The 23962-nt window shown below is 45.8% G+C and overlaps 1 protein-coding gene across 9 annotated transcripts in view; it reads left to right on the forward strand.

Moving 5' to 3' along the window:
* Window positions 1-23962, forward strand: part of TJP1 (tight junction protein 1) — a 378072-nt gene that overhangs the window by 258534 nt on the left and 95576 nt on the right. Inside the window, exon 1 of one of the 9 annotated variants that reach the window (XM_081170496.1) lies at window positions 11195-11212. The exons of the other annotated variants lie outside the window; for them this stretch is intronic. Coding sequence (XP_081026622.1) covers window positions 11210-11212 — 3 coding nt within the window. The 5' untranslated portion in view covers window positions 11195-11209. Of the gene's footprint in view, window positions 1-11194; window positions 11213-23962 lie in introns of those variants that run through there. 9 annotated transcript variants of the gene reach the window in all.

The following is a 23962-nucleotide window of genomic DNA, read 5'->3' on the forward strand; positions in this document are numbered from 1 at the left end:
CTCCGCCAGGCGCCCTGTGCCCTCCAGCGCTCCCTGCCCGCAGCCCAGGCAGGGCAGGGAAGAGGGTGTGTTGGGCGGCAGCTGCTCCTGGCTGTGCCCCTTGACCCTCCTGGCAGCTGGATGCCACGGTTGGGCTGGCTGGGGAGCCTGCGCGTGCCCCAGCGCCCCATCCCGTCTGGCCATGAGGCGCCGCCTCTGCCTCTCCTGGACCTCACTTGGGGTCGGGGCCGGGAAGGTCCACCAGCCTCGGACCCTGATGCTGCCCAGCCCACCTCACTGCCCACGCCCACACCCTCCCTCAAAGGTGCCAACTTGAATAATGGGGGGGGGGGCAGGTAAGCACTGCCCTGTATAATCGAGACGGAGCACACACACACTATTTGAATGGCAATGCCCATTAGCGGGGGGGGGGCTCAAATATTTTAGTGTGGGCACCTTTGCCCCAAGGAGTTGGCTCCCATTCCCTCCTCCCTATAGAAGTGGGGTGCTCCCCACTTTCGGCGACTTGTGCATGCAGGGGCCTGGAACGTAACCCGCGCATAAATGAGGAGATTCTTAGATACCATCATCTAGGTCAGCCTTCCCCATCTTGGTGTCCGTGCTCTGTTTTGGCCTCCTTCAGTCAGAATTCATTACAAAAAAGAATTCATTACAAGGTGAAGTGCATGAGGAATTGAATGGGTGCAGGGGAGGCGTTGGAGGAGAGGCAGAAAGAAGAGCTACCATATTTTTCGCTGTATAAGACGCACTTTTTCCCTCCTAAAAAGTAAGGGGAAATGTGTGTGGGTCTTATAGAGAGAATGCAGGCTGCGCAGCTATCCCAGAAGCCAGAACAGCGAGAGGGACCGCTGCACAGCGCTCCCTCTCGCTGTTCTAGCTTCTGGCTTAGCCCCTCAGTCCCTTCTCCCACCTCCCGGAAAAGCCCCCAAGAGCCACGCTCCCTTTAAAGAGCCGTGCGGAGCGTGTGTGCGGCTCTTGGGCGCTTTTCCTCCTCAGGGAAAAGCCTGCAAGCGCCTCACACATGCTCCACGCGGCTCGTGAAAGGGAGAGCTGAGCAGAGCCTGGGATGCATACAAGCTCTGCTCAGCGCTCCCTTTAAAGAATTTTTTTCCCTTGCATTCCCCCTCTAAAATCTAGGTGCGTCTTATGGAGCGAAAAATACGGTAGTTTGTTCGTGGCTAGGTGGTGCAATCTGTACGGTTCTGCCAGGGGCGCAAAATCACCAGCTACGGCTCTGCATGGAAGAGGTCAAAAGAGTATATTTTTGGGGGCACTGGATAATAGGCCTTCACAGCTTCCATGACTGGCAGGAGCCCCCGACTCTGAGCAATAACAACAACCCAAGCTGCTTTTATAATTCACATCCTTTCTTTTTATGCTGGTTCTTGACTTTTTTTGTCCTGCCCTTATTCACTTTTGTGATCTCACTTGTTTTGTGAATTTAAATTTGTTCACTGCTTTGGCAGTCTGTTTGAAAAGCAGGTTAAAGTGGTACCTCGGGTTACAGGCGCTTCAGGTTGCATATGCTTCAGGTTACAGACTCCGCTAACCCAGAAATAGTACCTCAGATTAAGAACTTTGCTTCAGGATGAGAACAGAAATTGTGTGGCAGCGCGGCAGCAGCAACAGCAGGAGGCCCCATTAGCTAAAGTGGTGCTTCAGGTTAAGAATAGTTTCAGGTTAAGAACAGACCTCTGGAACAAATTAAGTTCTTAACCCGAGATACCACTGTACTGCAAAGAATAAATATGCGTGAACCCAATAATACAGCTCTCTAGACTGTGTTGAGCTTTCTGGGTGCAAGGGGGTCACACAATCCTTTATAGGATTCTCTGTCTTCCTTTTAAGCTCAGAGAGGGGGCCTTGGCTGTGGACAGTCATGTTGCTGGTAGTTGCTGACAGCAAGTCTGGAATTGGTGCCAGTTAATGGGATCCAATGTACTGCACGAGTTCTACTTCTTTTTCCTATGCTCTTTGAAGAACTCTGTGACATGACCAGCCGGATCATCATGTTCAAACTCTCACTTTGCAAGTGGGGTTCTGAGGCTGTGAGTAACTGCCTCCAAGACGTAATAAGGCACAGCGCTTAAGCTGAATAGAAGTGCTGGTGGATTAGTGGGACGGGGGTGTCACTTGCTAAGAACTGGCTTAATCAGCCCTTAAGGGCCCATTTACCAGGAAAGTGTTTTTTTGTTGGCCATGTAAATACTTCAGTGGGTGAAACTCAGTGATATGGAACTCGCTGGGAAGGTGGACTTGGGCAAGTAACTGTCAGGAAGGAGAGTTTAATTAACCAAGTGTGGCTTTTGAATAGCTGAGTGAAGTGCGATTAAGAAAGCTCTGATATAATTGCACCAAAAGAGCTGATTTGAGGTTACAGGATTTGAGGGAGTTCAAGCATTAAGCAAATTGATGATTTCATAAAATACTGGATTATGAAAATGGTAAATAGAATAAAGTTAAGCTACAGTGAGACTGCAAGATAGGGAAAAAAAAATTGCAGCCAAGCTACAAGCATAAAAGAAATGGGAGATTTATGGTATGGTCATACTTAATCCATCTGTTAAAGTATCCATTTTGGCCTGGCAAATATATGTCAAGCTAAAAGGTTATGACATGAAATTCAGCAAGTCTCTCTTTTTCACTGTAAATCTGTCTTCCCATTCCTGAATTTTCTGACGAACAATTTCCAAATGTTCCTGGAGACCGGATGCAGTTGTGCCAATTGGGGTTTTGCCTTGCCTTTCCCCTACCTCCACCTTGTTTATTCCACTGTGTTTCAGCTGCATATTAACTAGACTGTTTTAACAGAAAAACAATTGCTGCTTGTAGGCTCCTCCTGCTCCTTCCCTCGTGGAGATGGATGTTGCATAGATCAAAGGGCTGGTTCTTTTAATAAGTGTTGCAGCTGAATCAGTGTTTCTGCTATCTATTTATTGAAATACCTTCTTTTTTTCTGTGGAGGGGATGCTGTGGCAAAGACCTGCCAGCTGATAAGAGACAAAACCCATTTATAGTCAGAATGCCAGCTTTCACTAACCTGGTGGCCTCCATTTGCTGTTGCACTACAAATCCCATCAGCCCCTGATGGGAGTTGTGGTCCAAAAACATCTTTAATGTCCAACTAGGCCCTTCCATGTATCTTGTAATATCTAAGGTAGAGTAAGACTGCTTTTTTGCTTATGTGCTTGACTTCATGTTGCAGTTCTCTCTGTGTATCACAGCCTCAGTTGTTCAAAAGTTTTAATGCTCATGCAAGCCTTCGGCTGTTCCGAAGACATTGTACTTTTGATATAATACAGAAAGAAAGCTTAACTATACACCAGGACAGCTGTCGAGATAAATAAGAAATGCTCATAGGTGCCAGCTTTGTTCTCCTGACTGCTGATGGATCCCCAGGTCTCTTTCTTTCTCTCCCCCCCCCCCCGCCCGGACTGGAAATAAAGGCCACCAACTGAGTGGTGGCAGTTGCACAGTAGTTTTTCACCAGTGTGGCTAGTAGTTAATGATTTGGTGGTTTTGAGAGGTAATGTGGACTGGTGCAGCTGCATCATTTCCTAAGAACACAAGAGGAGCCTGCTGGATCAGGCCCCTAACCCATCTAGTCCAGCAACCTGTTCTCACAGTAGGCAACTAGATGCCTGTGGGAAACTTGAAATCAGGATTCGAACACAAGAGGCCTCTCCCCTCCAGCAACTGGTATTCAGAAGCATTGCTGCCTCTGGCCGTGGAAGCAGAGCAGAGCCATTGAAGATGGACTTCTCCATGAATTTGTCCAGTCCTTTTTCAAAGCCGTCCAGATTGGCAACCTGCCTCCTGTGGAAGGGAGTTCCATAGTTTAAGTATGCGCTGTGTGAAGAAATCTTTTCTTTTCTCTGTCCTGAATCTTCCAGCATTCAGCTTCAGTGGATGTCCACGAGTTCTAATGTTATGAGAGAGGGAGAAAAACTTTTATCTATCCACATTCCCCGTGTCATGTGTAATTTTAATCATGTCACCTCTTACTTGCCTTATCTCTAAACCAAAAAGTCGCAAATGCAACCTTCTCTCCTTTCTGGACTTTTTTCTCTCATTGCTCTCTATGCCCAGCCTGGTTTGCTGTCAGCATGTTACATCTGCATCAGCACTAAAGATTCCCTTCTAACCAAAGTTCAAAAATCAATTTCAAACCCTGTTTTTGAACTCTTTATTTACAAAGGCAATCCTGGTTTGTGTTTATGCAGATGCAGTGGACGCTCGGGTTGCGAACATGACCCGTTCGGGATGCATGTTCGCAACCCGCAGTGGTGCGTCTGCGCACGCGCGGGTTGCAATTCGGCACGTCTGCGCATTTGCAAAGCGCGATTTAGCGCTTCTGCGCATGCGCAACTGCTGAAACCCGGAAGTAACCGGTTCCAGTACTTCCAGGTTTTGGTGGTCTGTAACCCAAAAAACCGCAACCTGAAGCGGCTGTAACCCAAGGTATGACTGTATAATGTTTCAGAGGGAGGAGGTTTGTTTGCCTTTACTCTCCCAATAATGCTGGACTTTGGCTCCCACCTTACTTGACCATGCTGCCTGGGGCCAATGGAAGTTTGAGTCCAAACGCTTCTAGACGGAAGCAGGTTGCTGAAGTCTGATCTAGAGAGCCACAGGTTCTGAGCCCCTGGCTTAAAATAGAGAGTTAAACTGAGAAAATAAAACACCTTCCTGGGCATCTGAAAATAGTCCCCAAGAATCTTGGTGTTTCTTCTGGCTTTGAGCATGGGTTCCTTCTGAAAGCTTGAGGCTCCTTCTTGGATAATGGAGGAGGAGATATTTGACACTCACTAAAATAGTGACAGATTACATACTAGGTTCATTCAAGGAAGTAAAACAATAAATGAGCATTGCTGGTTATGGTCATATGTTGCTAGTCTTATGTAAAAATTTTTGGTGTGTGTGTATGGCAAGCGCTTTATAGTAAAACAATATATAGGTGGATTCTGAAAGATTTTATATAGTTCTCAATTGCTTTGCATAAGGTGTGGGTTGGCCTAAAAAAGCTTTACTTGCCTTGAAGTATGAAGCATTATTACAAAGGTTTTCTTTGCAGCAATTGTAGTAGATGGACTCCGTTGAGACATTGGATGAGATGAATAGATTGTATGTGGAGGGGAAACCTCTCTTATCTTACTGTATAGATGATAGGCTAAAATCAAATACTTCTAAACTGTACGTTTTTGTAATCAAATTTTGCTAATTGCATTTTTGAGGAATTTCTTTTATTTGTGCAATGGTGTTTTAAAAACATAATCCCAACTCCATCTGTTCATATTTACTGAATGTGGGCAGATTTTGTTTTCAAGCGGTAATAGATTTTTGGGGCTGCAATAATAGACTTTAGATCTAACTGATCTTAGTAAGATTTGCTGGTTGCTGTGATTAAAACAAGATCTTGCAGTACAGTGTTAAGTGGAAATTTTAAAGCACTAAAATGTTTGCAATTACTCAGTTTTTGGTTTTTTTGACCCAAAAACATTATTGTAAAGTTATTCCTCATCTATAGCTTTTCACAAAACCACCTGATTGGTTTCCTTCTCCCCACACTACTGAATTTTCTAAGGAAATCAACACAATTCACTTGCATTCTGCAATGTAACATTTCTTCCCATAGGGTCGTTCCCCCTTGCTAATTGGATGGGGTCACATCTCAACATTATGTTTAGAAATGAGTGTACTAAAAGGCAGAATGCAAGAACAACAGCTAATTTGCCAAGACCTGGCCAGCTGTAAACTTGCTTAGGAATTTGAAGTATTTGTCTACCACACAGAGTGATTGCTTTCTGGTAGGACATAGGCTGTCTCTTTATATTGCTGCTGCTGCTGCTGCCGCCCTATGCTCAGAAGGTTGTGTGAGTAGACTAAAACTGAGCCAGAAATTCTCATTGGAAAACTGTTTAAGTTTCTTCTCCAATGGGTGTAGATGCCTCCAAACACCCTCCAGGTTGCTCTGAATTGTTTTATCTTCATGTGGTTCTATTTTGTGCAAAAGATTATTTAGCGCCTTTGATTTTACTTTGTGTAATGTGCTTTATGAACCTTTTTGTCAGCTGCTCTGAGCTTCTTTTATATAAAAAACAGTGTATACATTTCCAGATACTCTCTGACAGTTCCTTGGGGGAGGATCACAATTTTTGTGCAGGCTGTCATTGCAGGTAATGGCAGCAGCAGAACTTGTGTGTGTTGATGTGCTAGCCACCACCTTGTCCTTCCACGGTGTCCTCAATAATACGGTGCTCCAACACATTGTGGAGAACACCCCCCTTTCCATCAGCCTTCAGTTCCTGTTCTGCAGGAGAGTTGGCTGATTACATATCAGTGGCCAGGCTTATCTTTCATTCAATTCCCTTCCCAGCAAAAGCAAAACAAAACAAAAACCAACGAAAGGGTGTTTCCAAGCAATGCTTCAACAGGCAAATTCCACCCCACTCCCAGTCTCCCATCATACCAATTTGCTCTCCCTGTTTACAGAGCAGAGAGTGCAAACTAGGTTTTAGCCTAGTGTGGCTAAAATTCTTAACATCAGGAATTCACTCACTTAATGATTACGGAAATTGTAGTTGAGTGAGGAAATGGGTTAATTAAATGTAGACAAATGTGCATGACAGGATAGTTCTGGGTGGCGGAAAGCATATTTTGTAAGACATGTCTGCATGTATTGCTGTCTTGGGAGAGGTGTTCCTACTATGTAAAAGGCAAGGCAGGATGCCTTTTCAGAGATGCTGTCAAATATGATTCTTGCATGAAAATTTTTTTATCTTACAGTTGTAAAACAAAAATCTGCTTGGTTAATCTGGATTCTCTTAAACTTGCTAAAGCCCTAGATTTTGAGGCACAATTTAATTACGTTCAAGTGGGGCAGCATAATATATGTGTTGGGGAGTTTTGTACAATTAAACCCTCTGGACATCTTTTGCTGTTCAAGAATTGCAGCAGTTGCTGAATCTGTATCCCTTGAGCTATAAATGCTGCATATTGTAAAACTAAGAGCTATGGCTGCAAATAAATGCAATTTGTAGAGCAGTGGCTGCTGCACCAATTGTCTGTTCTGCCTGTGCTGCCACCCATTTTAAACTGTGTAACCACACACTCTGGGAGCAGGAATTGGTGCTGAGTAGTTTAATATAAGGAGGGGCGCGGGTGGCGCTGTGGGTAAAACCTCAGTGCCTAGGACTTGCCGATCGTATGGTCGGCGGTTCGAATCCCCATGGCGGGGTGAGCTCCCGTCTTTTGGTCCCAGCTCCTGCCCACCTACCAGTTCAAAAGCACCCCTAAGTGCAAGTAGATAAATAGGTACCGCTTTATAGCGGGAAGGTAAACGGCGTTTCCGTGTGCTGCGCTGGTGCTGGCTCGCCAGAGCAGCTTCGTCACGCTGGCCACGTGACCCCGAAGTGTCTTCGGACAGCGCTGGCCCCTGGCCTCTTAAGTGAGATGGGCGCGCAACCCTAGAGTCGGACACAACTGGCCCGTACGGGCAGGGGTACCTTTACCTTTACTTTAGTTTAATATAAAACTATTTGTGATGGAGAGGAAGATAAAAGTCCATAGGACATTCCCTGATAATGAATATTTTTATTTTATTTTATTATTATCTTTACCCATAGATCTTAGGGCAGTTCACCACATAAAATCACAATATAAAAAAAACAGAAAATGCACAATAAAAGACAGCCCAATAACCCCCCCTTCCACAACACATTTTAAAAGGACATCGGATGTAAATCAACTGAAGGCCTGGTTAAAAAGGAACATTTTTGCCTGGTGCCTAAAGGTGTACAATGCAGGGGCCAACTGAGCCTCCACAAACAGGGAGCCACTGCAGAAAGTTGCGTTGCCAGCCTCCGGACCTGACATGGAGGAGGCACATGAAGAAGCGCCTCAGAGAATGATCTTGGGGTCTGAGTTGGTTCATAATGGAGAGAGGTAGTTCTTGAGGTATTGTGGTCTTGAGCCATTTAGAGTTTTATAGAACAAAACCAACACTTGGAATTGGGCCCAGAAACTAACTGGCAGCCAGTGCAGTTGGGCTAGGATTGGTGTAATATGCTCAAACTGCCTTGCCCCGGTGGGCAACTGGCCACCAAATTCTGAACCAGCTGAAGTTTCTGAACCATCTTCAGAGGTAGCCCTACATATAGGTAAAGGTAAAGGGACCCCTGACCATTAGGTCCAGTCGTGGCTGACTCTGGGGTTGTGGCGCTCATCTCGCTTTAGTGGCCGAGGGTGCCAGCGTACAGATTCTGGGTCATGTGGCCAGCATGACTAAGCCACCTCTGGCAAACCAGAGCAGCGCACGGAAACACTGTTTACCTTCCCACCAGAGCGGTACCTATTTATTGACTTGCACTTCGTGCTTTTGAACTGCTAGGTTGGCAGGAGCAGGGACCGAGCAACAGGAGCTCACCCCGTTGCGGGGATTCGAACCACCAACCTTCTGATCGGCAAGTCCTGGGCTCTGTGGTTTAACCCACAGAGCACCACCTACGTATAACACATATAATTATGAGTAAGACCAATGGTTCATCTATAATTATGAGTACTGCCAATGGTTCATCTAGCTCAAAATTATCTATACTGACTGGCAACAGCTCTCCAGGGTTTCAGGGAGAGTTCTCTTCCAGGTCTCCCTGAAGATGCCCGGGATTGAATTTGGGACCTTCTGCATGCAAAGCAGGTGCTCTACCTCTGAGCCATGGCCCTTCCTCAAAGAGAAAGGCGTGTAGTATAGAAAAAGATATGAAATTCTGAACAAGCTTAAGATGACCAAATTGCTGTTAGGAGCTGGAATTTCAACGCTAGAATTCAGGGTCGTCCCGTGAAGCTGAATGCTACAAGATTTCAGAACATACAAAAGAAATGGTTTCTTCACACAGTGTGTAGGCAGATGTTTCCCTCTGGAGGTAGTGATGGCCACTGATTTGGATGCCTTTAAAAGAGGATTAGATAAACTCTCCAGAGTGCGCCTCTGATGGGAAGGCAAGTGGGGAGAGTGCTGTACATTCAGATCCTATTTGCTGCATTTCCATAGGCATCTCATTGGCTGTTGTGAGAACAGAATACTTGACGGGATGGCATTTGCCTGATTCAGCAGACCCTTTTTATGCTCGTATGAAAATAAAAGATGTCAACTTAGAATGTAGCTTTGGTGAAATATTTCCACTCTTTGTATTTTTTTTCCTGAAGAAGGCTTTGAAAAAATAGTAAGGGTGCTTCCTCTTTTTGATGTGAGGGGGAAATGATTCTTGTTTATTTTAGAAGGTATAAACTACAATCTTCCATTCATCAGATGGCTGTGAACGGTCAATGAGGCTGAATTCCTAGGAAAAGAGGTAACATGGGATGGGATATTTTGCATGATCAAATATGAGAAGAGAATAATATGACTTGTTTGCTTTGGAATAACAAATTGACTATGATTAGAGCCTACAATTCTTATTCATAGGTATTTTTATGTTATCCTTTGATCCCTGTGGGCAAAATTAATTGCCTTCACTTGCAAGAACTCAAAACGTGCCTGGGTTGAACCTTCTAAGAAGCAAAACTGTGAATGGCCTCCCTGCATCCATACCAAAAAATGGCTATACCTGCTGAAAGAGTTTCTTGCATGTGCACCCAGGAAGAAAGAAGTCTTAACTGGATTCACACCATACTTTAGGATCAGGACCCATGGCAAGAGGGAAAAATTTGGTGGTTAGGGCACGCTTCACCCAGCTTGCTGAGCCACCCATTGAGCAGGCATTTGTATGGATATGTCAAAATAAAAAAATTGGGTATGTCAAAATAAAAAAAATGGATATGTCAAAATAAAAAAATTCCTTCCAGTAGCACCTTAAAGACCAACTAAGTTAGTTCTTGGTATGAGCTTTCGTGTGCATGCACACTTCTTCAGATATGGTTATGGATATGCAGCCCTCCGTTCTTTAGTTTGCTGTGAGTTTGTATTTTTAGCTAAGTTTTTATAATAGTTATTCTGTTCTAAGGGGGAGGGGAGGGCTGCCTGAGAGTGGGCCTCAGCCAACAGAATGGCTGGGGCAGGTTCCACTAGGGGGGATGCACTGGGACACCTGATATCAGTGGTCACGGGTAGGAGGAGGAGTTACACAACGACCAGACTGTGTCATTACCAAGTAGGCAGGTTTAGTCATTGTTTGAAGACTATCCCTGCCTCCGGTTCTGGTCCTAACCAGAATGATACTGGTATCAACAAAGGTGACCCATATGACCTTAAGGTGCTGCTGCGCAATGCCAGGTCAATGATTCATTAGACCACTACCATCCATGACTTGATCGTGGATGGAGGAATTGACCTGGGATGTGTAACAGAGACTTGGTTGGACATGGCAGATGGGCCTGTCATTGCTGCTGCTTGTCTGCCAGGTTTCTGTTATATACAGGTCCTATTGGGGAGACCCAGTTTTCTGAGTGCGTGTTATGGAAGTTGGGCAATAGGAACAGGATTCCTATGGGTGTACCAACCTCCCCACTGCACCAAGAATTTCCTGCCCAAACTGTTTCAGGTTGTGGCGGATGTTCTTCCTGGAGACACCTAGTCTGGTTGTCCATACCAACACAACCTTACAAGGGGCCGTTTGGGACTTATGGAAAAAATAGCCTGAATAAGTTTGACCTGACCTATAGCCGTGGACATGCCTTAGACTTGGTGTTCACCTCTATGGACGTGGGTGATCTGACACTAAGTTCCAGTGAAATAAAAGAAGTGCCATGAGCGGTTAACTTTCTGGTGCAACTAGACTTCTCCTCAACCCTTTTCCTCCTCAGGAAGGTGGGACTGAGTTGGATGGTCCCCTTCCACTTATTGGATCCAAATGGGCTCTAGAGAATGGTAGGGAATGGTTTATCCCATGTTGATGGCCTCTCAGTTGATTCCCTGTTGGCCTTCTGGAATGCAGGGTTAACCAGGGCTGTTGACTGTCTGGCTCCAAAGCGCCCTCTGGTTGCTTGGAATCCGGACAGCCCCATGGTTTTCCCTGGAGCTGAGGGGCGATGAAACAGTCGCTGAGACGGCTAGAGTGCTGGTGGCGGGAAACGCATTCTGAATCAGACCAAACACAGGTCAACGTTGAGCCTACCAAGTGGTGATAGTGATGGCGAAGGTTACATCTGCAGAAACTCTTTAACAGAACATCTGCAGGAAACTCTTTAACAGAACCTCCTTCGCCACTGGGACATGGTGAGGACCCCAAGATCTCCTGCAATGATTTTGCAAACTTTTTTGCAGATAAAGTTGCTCAGATTTGGAAAGAGGTAGACTCCACTGTGGTAGCAATCGGGGCGGGAGAGCACTAGAGTTCTGTCTAGTCAAGTTATATGGGATCCCTTCCAATCTGTTACCTCTGAGGATCTGGACAGGCTGCCGGGAGAAGTGAAACCGACCACCTGGCTCCTTGCCCATCCTAGCTCATAAACGTGAGCTGAGCCAGGCTGGGCAATGGGTTCCACAGGATAGTGAATGCTTCCTCTGTGAGGGAGTCTAAAGGATATTTGCTGGCTCCCAGTACATTTCTGAGCACAATTCAAAATGTTGGTGCTGACCTTTAAAGCCCAAAACGGCCTTGGCCCAGTATACCTGAAGGAGCGTCTCTGGATGTTGGACTTGGGGTGCCCTTGGCCTGATCCAACAGAACTGCTGTTGTGTGCTTATGAATTACTTCTGAGCAGGCTTATTACAGATTGCACAGTAAACATTGTTTAAGATGAGCAAGGGAAGTGAAGGGGCAGTTTGTGCTGGAGATGCATGTAGGGAAAAGAGAAGGAGTGCGTGTTCTCAGATTGGTTGACTCCAGATTTGTTAGCAATGCTTTGCATGGAGCCAGAGTTTGGCCTGCACTGGATCTCTACATGCTTGTATAAGCTTCTTCCCTGGGAGTAGTCTGGTGAAATGTGGTTGGCTTGAGCTTTATTTTTTCAAATATTAGGTCTTTCTAATTGTTTTATTAAATGTGGTGTGCTTGGTTGTATTTACCATCCTTGGTGGAAGAAACAGAGCCAGCACCAGAGGAAACGCTGGGGTTCCTCGCAGCCCCCCATCATGTGCTCCTGTGTTTGTGTCTGTAGCTAGTGATGAGCTTCCAGGGCTAAGAGGCTGATGTATTTAAAATGGGTTTTGCTGCTTGGCTCAGCCCCATGTAATGGCAATGTGCTGCCATGCAGATTTAATCTTCTGAGGAAAGGAATGTGGGGCCAGAGCTACTTGCTGCAGCAGGTGCAATAAAAAGGCTGAGAGAATGCAGCTGAAACACACATCCAGATTGTCCACTGAGGAATCTGATTCTCAAATTGGCGGGTGGGCGGGGGGGGGCAGATTCTTTAGTTAATTTTGGAAGAAGGGATTAATGACAGCTGCTGATGCTTCCCTGGCAACAAGGAGAGCAAATAATTTGTGTATAGCAACGTGAAATATATTAAGATTCTTACTGTGTGCAAGAGTGTGAATTTGTCTCGCGGTATAATCACCATAGCCTTGAAGGATCAATTTAGTTGTGAAAATACCACCTTCTGTAGGGATATATTCTTTGGGGCTATTTTTAAAAAATGATTGTAGTATACTAAAGTTAAAAACGGGTACTGTAGCATTGAACACAAATTGCTTTTTCTGAGTCCAGGGTTTAGAGGATTAAAATTTAGAGCAAGGAGGAACTTGCAAGGCAAGTTGAGTGAAAATAGCTTGCTATGTTCTGCTGGTTGCAGAGGTAGAGGCTCTGGAGCAGTTACATCACAGAATTTTATGGGATCCCCATTAATGCTATTAGATAACACTCTTTCTAAGCTTCAGATGAGTTGCAAATCTATAGTAATTTTTTCTCTACCCTTTCCCAAGTTCAAGTCAGTAATTAAAAGTGGAAGGATAGCCACAATACTCATATCATCCTTAGTTGCCCCATATATCCGCAATACTGGCCCAAAGAGTTGTTCAGTTCTTTTGAAAAGTATACAGCAGAGGCGGGGAACTTTAGTTTAGCTTGAGGGCCGTATTCCCTTGTGGACAGACTTTTGGGAGGCAGGCATGCTGGGGGCAAGTTATGCCAGAGGCAAAGGTGGGTGGGGCAGTCAACGTGACTTTGGGTGGTACCTTGGGTTACAGATGCTTCAGGTTACAGATGCTTCAAGTAATTGCCGCAGGATGAGAACAGAAATCGTGCACTGGCGGTGTGGCGGCAGCGGGAGGCCCCATTAGCTAAAGTGGTGCTTCAGGTTAAGAACAGATTCAGGTTAAGAACGGACCTCCGGAATGAATTAAGTTCTTAGCCCGAGGTACTACTGTAAGGGGTTACATTCAATGGTGTGGGTGTCCAGTAAATTAGAGTAATTTGCATCAGAAAATTTTCACCTTGCATTGGAATATTTTCTGATGCCCTATAGAGTGATCTAATTTAGTTTTACTTGTACAGTGGTACCCCGCAAGACGAATGCCTCGCAAGACGGAAAACCCGCAAGACGAAAGGGTTTTCTGTTTTGGAGGCACTTCGCAAGACGAATTTCCCTATGGGCTTGCATCGCAAGACGAAAGCCCATAGGGAAATGCTGGCGGTCGGGAGCAAAGACTTTCGCCCACAGCCGGCCTTCAGAAGAGGACCTCTTCTGAAGGCCGGCGGGGGGCAAAAGTCTTTGCTCCCCCCCGCCTGCCTTCCCCCCCCCCCGCCTGCCCCGGGCGATCTTAAAATGCTGGCGGGCGGGAGCGAAGCGTTCGCTGCCGACCCCCAGCATTTTAAAATCTCCAAGGGACAGCAGAGAAGTCTCTGTCCTGGGGAGATTTTAAAATGCTGGGGGTCGGGAGCGAAGCGTTAGCTGCCGACCCCCAGCATTTTAAAATCTCCCCCTGTCCCGGGGAGATTTTAAAATGCTGGGGGTCGGGAGCGAAGCGCTGCCGACCCCCAGCATTTTAAAATCTCCCCGTGTCCCGGGAAGGTTTTAAAATGCTGGGGGTCGGGAGCGAAGCGCTGCCGACCCCCAGCATTTTAAAATCTCCCCGTGTCCCGGGGAGGTTTTAAAATGCTGGGGGTCGGGAGCGAAGCGCTGCCGAACCCCAGCATTTTAAAATCTCCCCGTGTCCCGGGAAGGTTTTAAAATGCTGGGGGTCGGCAGCCCGACCCCCAGCATTTTAAAATCTTCCCGGGACACGGGGAGATTTTAAAATGCTGTTCCGAAGGGGGGGGTGGGGACACCTGCCCTAGCCGCCCCACTTCGGAAAGCTGTTCCGAAGTGGGGAGGGGGGGCGGGGACACCTGCCGCCGCCGCCCCACTTCGGAAAGCTGTTCCGAAGTGGGGAGGGGGGGTGGGGACACCAGCCCCAGCCGCCCCACTTCGGAAAGCTGTTCCGAAGTGGGGCGGGGGGGGCGGGGACACCTGCCCCAGCCGCCCCACTTCGGAAAGCTGTTCCGAAGTGGGGAGGGGGGGCGGGGACACCTGCCGCCGCCGCCCCACTTCGGAAAGCTGTTCCGAAGTGGGGAGGGGGGGTGGGGACACCAGCCCCAGCCGCCCCACTTCGGAAAGCTGTTCCGAAGTGGGGCGGGGGGGTGGGGACACCTGCCCCAGCCGCCCCACTTCGGAAAGCTGTTCCGAAGTGGGGAGGGGGGGCGGGAACACCTTCTGAAGGCGGGCAGGGGGCGAAAGTCTTTGTCCCCCCTGCCTGCCTTCCCAGGGGCTTTTAAATCGCCCCGGACAGCGGAGAAGCTTTCAGAAGAGGTCCGGGGGCAGACTGTCCCCGGACCTGGTCCGAAGGCGGTTTCCCTAGGAACGCATTAATTGATTTTCAATGCATTCCTATGGGAAACCGTGCATCGCAAGACGAAAAAACCGCAAGACGAAGAGACTTGCGGAACGAATTAATTTCGTCTTGCGAGGCACCACTGTATATAGTAAACAAAGCTAAAATGTTGAAATTGCCAAGATTACCTAGTATTTATTTGCAACTGGCATCAATCCATCATTTCTAACAAACTTTTGAAATAGAAACTTCAGACATCACTGGTTACATTCCAGTTGTGTGGATGCACTGAGAAGAAACTAAAGGAAATAATCAACCTTTGACATGTGTACATCTCATTGTTAATAAATTAGCTCTATACACTCATTCCTTGCTTTTTTAAAAACAACACCACTTGGTTTTCCCTGTGTTGCCCAAATTATGTTCCTCATGTTTTCCAGCCAGCTTTATTTGGAATCTAACCCTGCTGATCTGTGAAAAAAGAAGCAGAATAGATGTATACTGTGCAGTCTTTTACATAACTGTCTGTCTTGGTGAAGCGTTATATCCTGGCTAGATTACTTGAATGCACTCTATGTGAGTGTGCCCTTAAAGATTATTTGGAAACTTTAATTGCAGCAGGTAGAATGCTTGTGAAAGCTAGGTGTTTGGATCACATTGCCTCTGCTCCATCCCAGTTATACTGGCTGCCTGTTCATTTCTGGAACTAATTTAAGGTGCTGATACTGTCCTTTGAAGCTTTTCATGCTTTGCGACTGGACTATCTAAAGGACTGCCTGCACCCATATGGATCTGCCCAGGCCTTAAGATTTGGGGAACAGTGAGAACAGCAGGTTGAATAATAATAATAATAATAATAATAATAATAATAATAATAATAATAATAATAATAATAATAATACCTCGCCCACCTGGCTGGGTTTCCCTAGCCACTCTGAGCGGCTTCCAGCAAAATATAAAAACAAGACGGGTTATATTAAAGACGGGCCCTGTTCTGTGATGGCTCTGCATTTCTGGACTGACCTCACTGAGATGCAAATGGTCTCTGTTAGGTCTTTGGATAGCCTTAAAGATGTTTTTATTCCATCCACCATTTTATAGAGCTCTTTTTTAGCAACTGGTTTATGTTAATGTTTTGATCATTTGCAATTTTCTATGTATTAGCTGCCTTGTGAAGCTATAACCTTGTATTTATAAAATGTTGAAAGGTGGGGTAAATTTATATAGACATATAATTTTTTTTAAGTCCTTAAAACAATATTGCGAAAATCTCCAGAAGAGTAAGTATCAAGTATGTATGTTCAGGTGGCTGAGTTGCGTATTATATATAAAAGCAGCTGTGTCTTGGGATTTGCAGAGAGGTTGATATCCAGTACCTGCTTTGAGAACATTTATTCCAGGGAACAGTTTTGGCTGGATCCTAATTGCTCTTAAATGCCTCTTTGGACTTCTTTTCCACTGAACTAAAAACATACAAGTGAAACTCAAAAAATTAGAATATCGTGGAAAAGTTCATTTATTTCAGTAATTCAACTTAAAAGGTGAAACTAATATATGAGATAGACTCATGACATGCAAAGCAAGATCTGTCAAGCCTTTATTTGTTATAATTGTGTTGATTATGGTGTACAGCTGATGAAAACCCCAAATTAACAATATCAGAAAATTAGAATATTGTGTAAAGGTGCAGTAGCTATTCAATCCATAAACACCCTCAATGGGTTCCTGAGCCTTTAAATGGTCTCTCTGGTTCAGTAAGAAGCACAATAATGGGGAAGGCTGCTGACCTGACAGTTGTGCCGAAAGCCATCACTGAGACCCTCCATAAGGAGGGAAAGCCTCAAAAGGTAATTGCAGAAGAAGTTGGATGTTCCTAAAGTGCACATTAATGGAAAGTTATGTGGAAGGGGAAAGTGTGGAAGAAAAAGGGCCACAAGCAGCAGGGTTGACCGCAGCCTGGAGAGGATTGTCAGGAAAAGGCCATTCAAACATGTTGGGGACTTTCACAAGGAGTGGACTGAGGCTGGAGTTAGGGCATCAAGAGCACACACAGACGGATCCTGGAGATGGGCTTCAAATGTCGCATTCCTCTTGTCAAGCCGCTTCTGAACAAGAAACAACGTCAGAAGCATCTTACCTGGGCTAAAGAAAAAAAGAACTGGTCTGTTGCTCAGTGATCCCGAGTCCTCTTTTCTGATGAGAGCAACTTTTGCATCTCATTTGGTAACCAAAGACCCAGAGTCTGGAGGAAGAATGGGGAGGCATACAATGCCAGATGCTTGAAGTCCAGTGTGAAGTTTCCACAGTCTGTGTTGATTTGGGGAGCCATGTCATCAGTTGGTTTTGGTCCACTGTGCTTCATCCAGGGTCAACGCAGCCGTCTACCAGGAGAATTTGGAGCACTTCATGCTTTCTTCCACAGATGAGCTTTATGGGGATGCTGACTTCATTTTCCAGCAGGACTTGGCACCTGCCCACACTGCCAAAAGTACCAAAACCTGGTTCAATGCCCATGGGATTACTGTGCTTGATTGGCCAGCAAACTTGCCTGACCTGAACCCTATGGAGAATCTATGGGGCATTACCAAGAGAAAGATGAGAGACATGAGGCCGAGCAATTCAGAAGAGCTGAAAGCTGCTATGGAAGCATCCTGGTCTTCCATAACACCTCAGCAGTGCCACAGGCTGATAACATCCATGCCACACTGCATTGAGGCAGTAATTGATGCAAAAGGGGCCCAAACCAAGTACTGAGTACATATGCATGCTTCTACTTCTCAGAGGTCCAATATTGCTCTATTTGCAATTCTTGTTTTGCTGATTTCATTTATTATTCTAATTTTCTGAGATTGTTAATTTGGGGTTTTCATCAGCTGTACGCCATGATCATCACAATTATAACAAATAAAGGCTTGACATATCTCGCTTCGCACGTCATGAGTCTATCTCATATATTAGTTTCACCTTTTAAGTTGAATGACTGAAATAAATGAACTTTTCCACAATATTCTAATTTTTCGAGTTTCACCTGTACGTCCAAGTTTTTCTGTAGAAGTGTAGAATCATAGAATAGAATCATAGAGTTGGAAGAGACCACAAGGGCCATCGAGTCCAACCCCCTGCCAAGCAGGAAACCCCATCAGAGCACTCCTGACATATGGTTGTCAAGCCTCTGCTTAAAGACCTCCAAAGAAGGAGACTCCACCACACTCCTTGGCAGCAAATTCCACTGTCAAACAGCTCTTACTGTCAGGAAGTTCTTCCTAATGTTTAGGTGGAATCTTCTTTCTTGTAGTTTGGATCCATTGCTCCGTGTCCGCTTCTCTGGAGCAGCAGAAAACAACCTTTCTCCCTCCTCTATGTGACATCCTTTTATATATTTGAACATGGCTATCATATCACCCCTTAACCTCCTCTTCTCCAGGCTAAACATGCCCAGCTCCCTTAGCCGTTCCTCATAAGGCATCGTTTCCAGGCCTTTGACCATTTTGGTTGCCCTCCTCTTATAAACAAGAGCTTGGAAATGATTATTACCCCTACCCTCCAAGTTCACTTTTCTCTTCTCAAAGATGTACATCCAAGAGAAAGCAAAACAAAAAACCAAGATCCGTATTAATGAACAAGAGTTATCACTTACAGGATCAATGGATTGCTTGATGCTCCTCTCTCCTCCCTTATAAACACCTCTGTGAAGCTGTCAGAATTTATGGTCTCTTCATGAGCTCTGGGCTCAACAGAAATTACCTTTTGGATACCTAGAACGTACAAGCAGCATCCTCTACTTCCTTCTTGGTAACAGTCATCTTGTTTTCCTTAACTACATAAAAAGTTCATTACCATTGGGGTGGCAGATGCTTTTTCATCTAGAGAGCCACATGCCAGTGGAGGGTGCGGCCAGAGGCAAGAGTGGGGTGGAGCAGCAGATGTGTCAACTATATTCCGTTTGTGCGCAAACACAGGCATGAACACAGATGGATATATCCATCCTAGCAAGCAAGAGGCATTTCTGCAATTCAAATGCACATTCCAGCTAGGGAAAAGCACTTGAGGGTGCCATGGAGCAGGGCCTGGTTGGGGGGGAGGGTTGGGGAGGGGACATGGGAACCAGGTAGAGAGATGTGGAGAGCCACATTTGACCCTTGGACCTGAGGTTCCCCACTCCTACATTAGTGTGACTAAAAAAAACAGGGTGGGGAGCAGAATTTGGAGGAGGTATGTACCTTCCTCTTCCAGGAAATAGCTGCCCATATACTCCTATTTCCTGACTTCCCTCCCTGGGAGAAGAGTGCAGGAATGAAATTTGGAGATGGTTACTGAGGAGTCAGCCATGCTTCCATCACTGGGAATAGATGCAGCTTCCCCAGTGCTGAGAGCATCTGCACGCTCAACAGTCTTGCAGGACTCAAGAATCTCATGAGCCTAAAGCTTGGCAGGTGAGTCTGACCACCTGTTGGGACACCTTGGTTGCTTCTGTGCCCTTCCAAGCTCCTTGTCCTTAAACTTAGGCCACTGTTTCTAGCCCAGCTACCCTCACCTTTCCTGTCATGTAGCCTGAGCATAGTGGCATCTGTGATTCGTTATCTGTTGCCAAGCCTGTATCTCTTCTTCCCCCCAATAACAGTATTTCCCTTACTGTCAGATAAAAGCCTCTGTTTTCGTGGTCTGGGCAAGAGCTACGGCAACATGTTTATGGTATTGGGGTGATATCTAGCTAAATTCTGCTCAGAGGAGACCCTCTGAATTGAATGGATATGAGTTGGTCACGTCCTTTAATTTCAGTGGGTCTATCTGTGAGTTTGACTATCATAGGTTACAGCCCATGTGTGTCATATTTACTGCCCTCATCCACATTACTGTATGCATTTTTCTGATGTAATGTTAGGACAAAATGCCCATCATAATGACAGCTGAAAGGGCCTGCGCATTAGAACAGGTGGTTTTTGGGGGGCGGTGAGAGAGTATGAGTGCTGTGCACACTGAGACACAGGGTCAAACCGTTTCATGAGAATCTGGGAAACACCCAGTTTCTCCATGTTTAGTAGATGGGGATTGGAAAGGATTCAGCATTGTTAAAATGGAGGTGTTTGGCACACAGATGTTGCTTAATGTAGCTTTTGCAAAAATGGCATATTTTTGTCCCCAGCCCACCAGAGAAAAGGAGAAGAGGCTGATTAGGCAGAATCAGTGGTAACTTTGAAGCTCTTGGCTACAGTCTTTAGTACTTTAATGCTAACATAATGAATTACAGTTTTTACTTACTTAACTTGATTAAGATAGCTTCAGAAAGTTAAAATGAACCCATTCCAGCCTGCTAGCTAATTAATTAAGCAGTTAAGGGGGGAAAGCCCTGGAGTTTTTCCAAAGAGAGAATCCCATTTTATTGTGAAATTACAATCCACCAGGAATTTGTCGTGCCTAAAACTCTGAAAGGATTGAGAATTGAGTAATACAAAGCTTTAGTTGGTTGATTATCCTAATTATCATATATGAGAGTACGGATTATAGTTTTGGCTTCTGTTATTACACAAGTTATTTAGAATTGTACTTAAAGAAAAAAATCATTTGTTTCAGTAATATTGTGTACAGAAGTTTGTGAAATGGCTATTGAGGCTTTCATTGTAGCAGTACCAAAGCCTCTGTGTCCCAAGGTGGACTTGGAAACTAAGTTTCCAAGTTGATGTCAGACCATAGTATCCAATTCTGAATATCAAGACAAGCACAAATCATATTTCTGCTGCAATGACAAACTATGGTCTCCACTTAACAGGAAGCTAGGAAGGAAATTTTGGAATATGTAGGGAACTTACGGTCATTGCAATATTTCTGGATTCCTAATACTTAGCACGGGATGCGGGTGGCGCTGTGGGTAAAACCTCAGTGCCTAGGACTTGCCGATCGTATGGTCGGCGGTTCGAATCCCCGCGGCGGGGTGAGCTCCCGTCCTTCGGTCCCAGCTCCTGCCCACCTAGCAGTTCAAAAGCACCCCTAAGTGCAAGTAGATAAACAGGTACCACTTTATAGCGGGAAGGTAAACGGCATTTCCGTGTGCTGCGCTGGTGCTGGCTCGCCAGAGCAGCTTCGTCACGCTGGCCACGTGACCCGGAAGTGTCTCCGGACAGCGCTGGCCCCCGGCCTCTTAAGCGAGATGGGCGCGCAACCCCAGAGTCGGTCACGACTGGCCCGTACGGGCAGGGGTACCTTTACCTTTAATACTTAGCACACCTGACCATTGGCCATATTGGCTGGGATTGATGGAAGATAGAGTCCAATAGCACCCAAAGGGCCATAGGTTCCTCCTACCTGGTTTAGGAGATGGAGGCAAAGTATGGACTGAAGGTTTACTTGTGTAGCACCAAACAGTAGCTTGGCATTATGTGTGAACCCATGTTGTATTGTTTCATATGCAATGCTTTTGCTCTTCTTTAAACCTGCATGTACTGGGTCTGGTGGTGGAGTCCTCATCCCAGGATGCTGCATCCAGGAACAAACATGTTCTGGGCATGTACTGACCACGATACTGAATTATATTCTATTGATTTCTAAATTACCTACACATGGGTGTAAAGGTGGAGCTGGTTGGTTTGATATTTGTATTCTACTTTTCCAGTAACAAATCTCAGCCCCCAGTGGCTTGTGATAATAACAAAGCATTTGAAAATAGCACATAAAATTTCTGTCAGCATAGCCGTTTTAAAAAAGCGCAGTGACATATCAGTAATGCAAGGCTTCAAGTCACAGGTGGAACTAATTCGTATATATATATTTCATAGAACTAGAAGGGACCCTGAGGATAATCTAGCCCAGGGGTCTGCAACCCGCGGCTCCGGAGCCACATGTGGCTCTTTTACACCTTTGCCGCGGCTCCGGGGCGGATACTAGCGAGGGGAGGAGGTGATTTGTGCGCCCCGACACTCCCCACTGTGGTGGGCGCTGTACTGGCTGTGACGTCGCATGGGGGCGGTGCATGCATCAGTCACGCACCGTCCCGACGTCACCTTCCCGCCCGCTGTCAGATCGGAGGGCAGCGGCGCGCATGCAGGTCTACGACTGCGAGGAGGAAGATGACGTCCCTGTTTTGGACCCCCGGTAGGCCAGCCACGGATAAAGGCATGTTATATTTGTTTTAAATGTCGCAATGATTTTATGGCTCCCATTTGTTGTTTTTCTTCAGAAGCGAGGCCAAGTGGCTCTTTTTGTCTTAAAGGTTGCAGACCCCTGATCTAGCCCAATTACCTGCAATGCTGGAATCTCAACACACAGTCCTCCATCCAATTTGAAACCATACCACACCCTGCATAGCTTTTGCAAATGTGCTAGCAGTTTTATTGCTGCACCAGTAAGAGGACATTTTTTAATTCTTATTTATGCATTTGACAAAAACAAATACAGTTGCATTTTCTGAATCAAGAAATAAAGAAAGCACGTTTGGAACGGAACTGTTCTGCCATTCCTGTTTAATGGTTGTAGAGAAAAATTCTGGTGAGTGGTTCAGTCCTGCTCAGTCTTGTTACTTACACCTTTTCCCTTGCTGGGAACATGCATATGCAGCCTAGAGTGCAATGTGAGGCTGCTTGAAAGCCCTTTTGCAAACAATCCAGTGCTGCACTTCAAAGTCCCGACAGCTTAGACTCCTAAGCTTGGTATCACCTGGCATCACTATGACATATTTTGGCCCCCAGGGTTGGGGAGATAAGAGGCCAGCCCGCCATCCAGTAAAAGGTCTCTACTTCTGGCATAGGCTGCAGTGAGCTAAGTGGACCCAATGGTCCCATCTGGTGTAAGGAGCTTTCTCTGTTTCTTGTGAGGACACTCTGGTCAGGGTTTTATAACTGGATTACAGTTTTTGCTTTGCATAGAAAGATGGGGCTGGTCCACCGTCCCCCAGACCATGTGGTGGGCCAGACTATATTTGGGGGGGGGATGTGCGAATTCCTATGCCCCACAAATAACCCAGAGATTCATTTTAAATAAAAGGACACATTCTACTCATGTAAAAACATGCTGATTCCTGGACCGTCCGTGGGACAGATTTAGAAGGCGATTGGGCCACATCCAGCCCACAGGCCTTAGGCTGCCGACCCCTGATCTACAGTCTTGCCCTGGCACTTCAAATGCACATGGCGGTTATTTTGCATTTCACTTCATTTGGTGCCACAGATACCAGGTTGCCCCCAAGATTGAAGGGGCCCGGTGTATACATGTGACATCGCACATGCTCCAAATGCTGCACAGGCCCGCGCAGCCTTCTGCTAGGCCGGTGCAACCTTGCACCAGGCACATGGATCCCTGCAGCATCTCCCGGCACCGCCCAGGCCAGTGCAGCCTTCCGATCTCTCTCTGTGTGTTAATTTTATTTTATATACTGCTCTTCATCCGAGGAGCACAGGGCAATTTACAATATAATAACAGAAAAATGCACGACATAGTAACAAACAAAAACAACCCCCCTCCCCAGTTTAAAAGGCCTTAGATTGGCTAATTCAACAAAGACCTGGGAGAAGAGGAATGTTGTTGCCTGACAGCTAGATACGTAATGAAAGCGCCAGGTGATTCTCCCTGGAGAAAACCTTGCAGAAGTGGGGAGCCACTGCAGAAAAGGCCCATTCTCTTGTTGCCACACTCCAAGCCTCTTGTGGAGGAAGCACATGAAGAAAAGGCCTTTAAGCAGATTGGCCTATCTGAGTTAGGGGATTATTCTTCTGCAAATTTCATTAATTGATAGAATATAAATTGTACTAAGTTATAAGCAAGGCGTTGTGGTGTTGAGAGCAGTAACATAATTTCAGGTTTGATGAGGGAGTTGTATGTTTCAGTTTCCCCATAAATTTCCACTTTTCACTGGGAGAAAACAGGCTTTCCCCACGGCTTTAAAATTTCTGGAAATATTAAATTTCTAGTACAGTGGTACCTCGGGTTACAAACATCTCGGGTTACAGACTCCGCTAACCCGGAAGTAGTACCTCGGGTTAAGAACTTTGCCCCAGGATGAGAACAGAAATCGTGCAGTGGTGGCGGGGCGGTGGTGGGAGGCCCCATTAGCTAAAGTGGTGCTTCAGGTTAAGAACAGTTTCAGGTTAAGAACGGACCTCCGGAACAAATTAAAGCTGTAACCAGAGGTACCTTTGTAGGAAGACTGCAGGGTGGATTTGATTTAAATCAAATTTATTTAATGATTTAAATCATTTTTTTACAGAAAGACTCATTCTTGCTGGTATA

The sequence above is a fragment of the Podarcis bocagei genome (assembly GCF_964188305.1).
Source record: "Podarcis bocagei genome assembly, chromosome: 14".
Taxonomy (NCBI): Eukaryota; Metazoa; Chordata; class Lepidosauria; order Squamata; family Lacertidae; genus Podarcis; species Podarcis bocagei.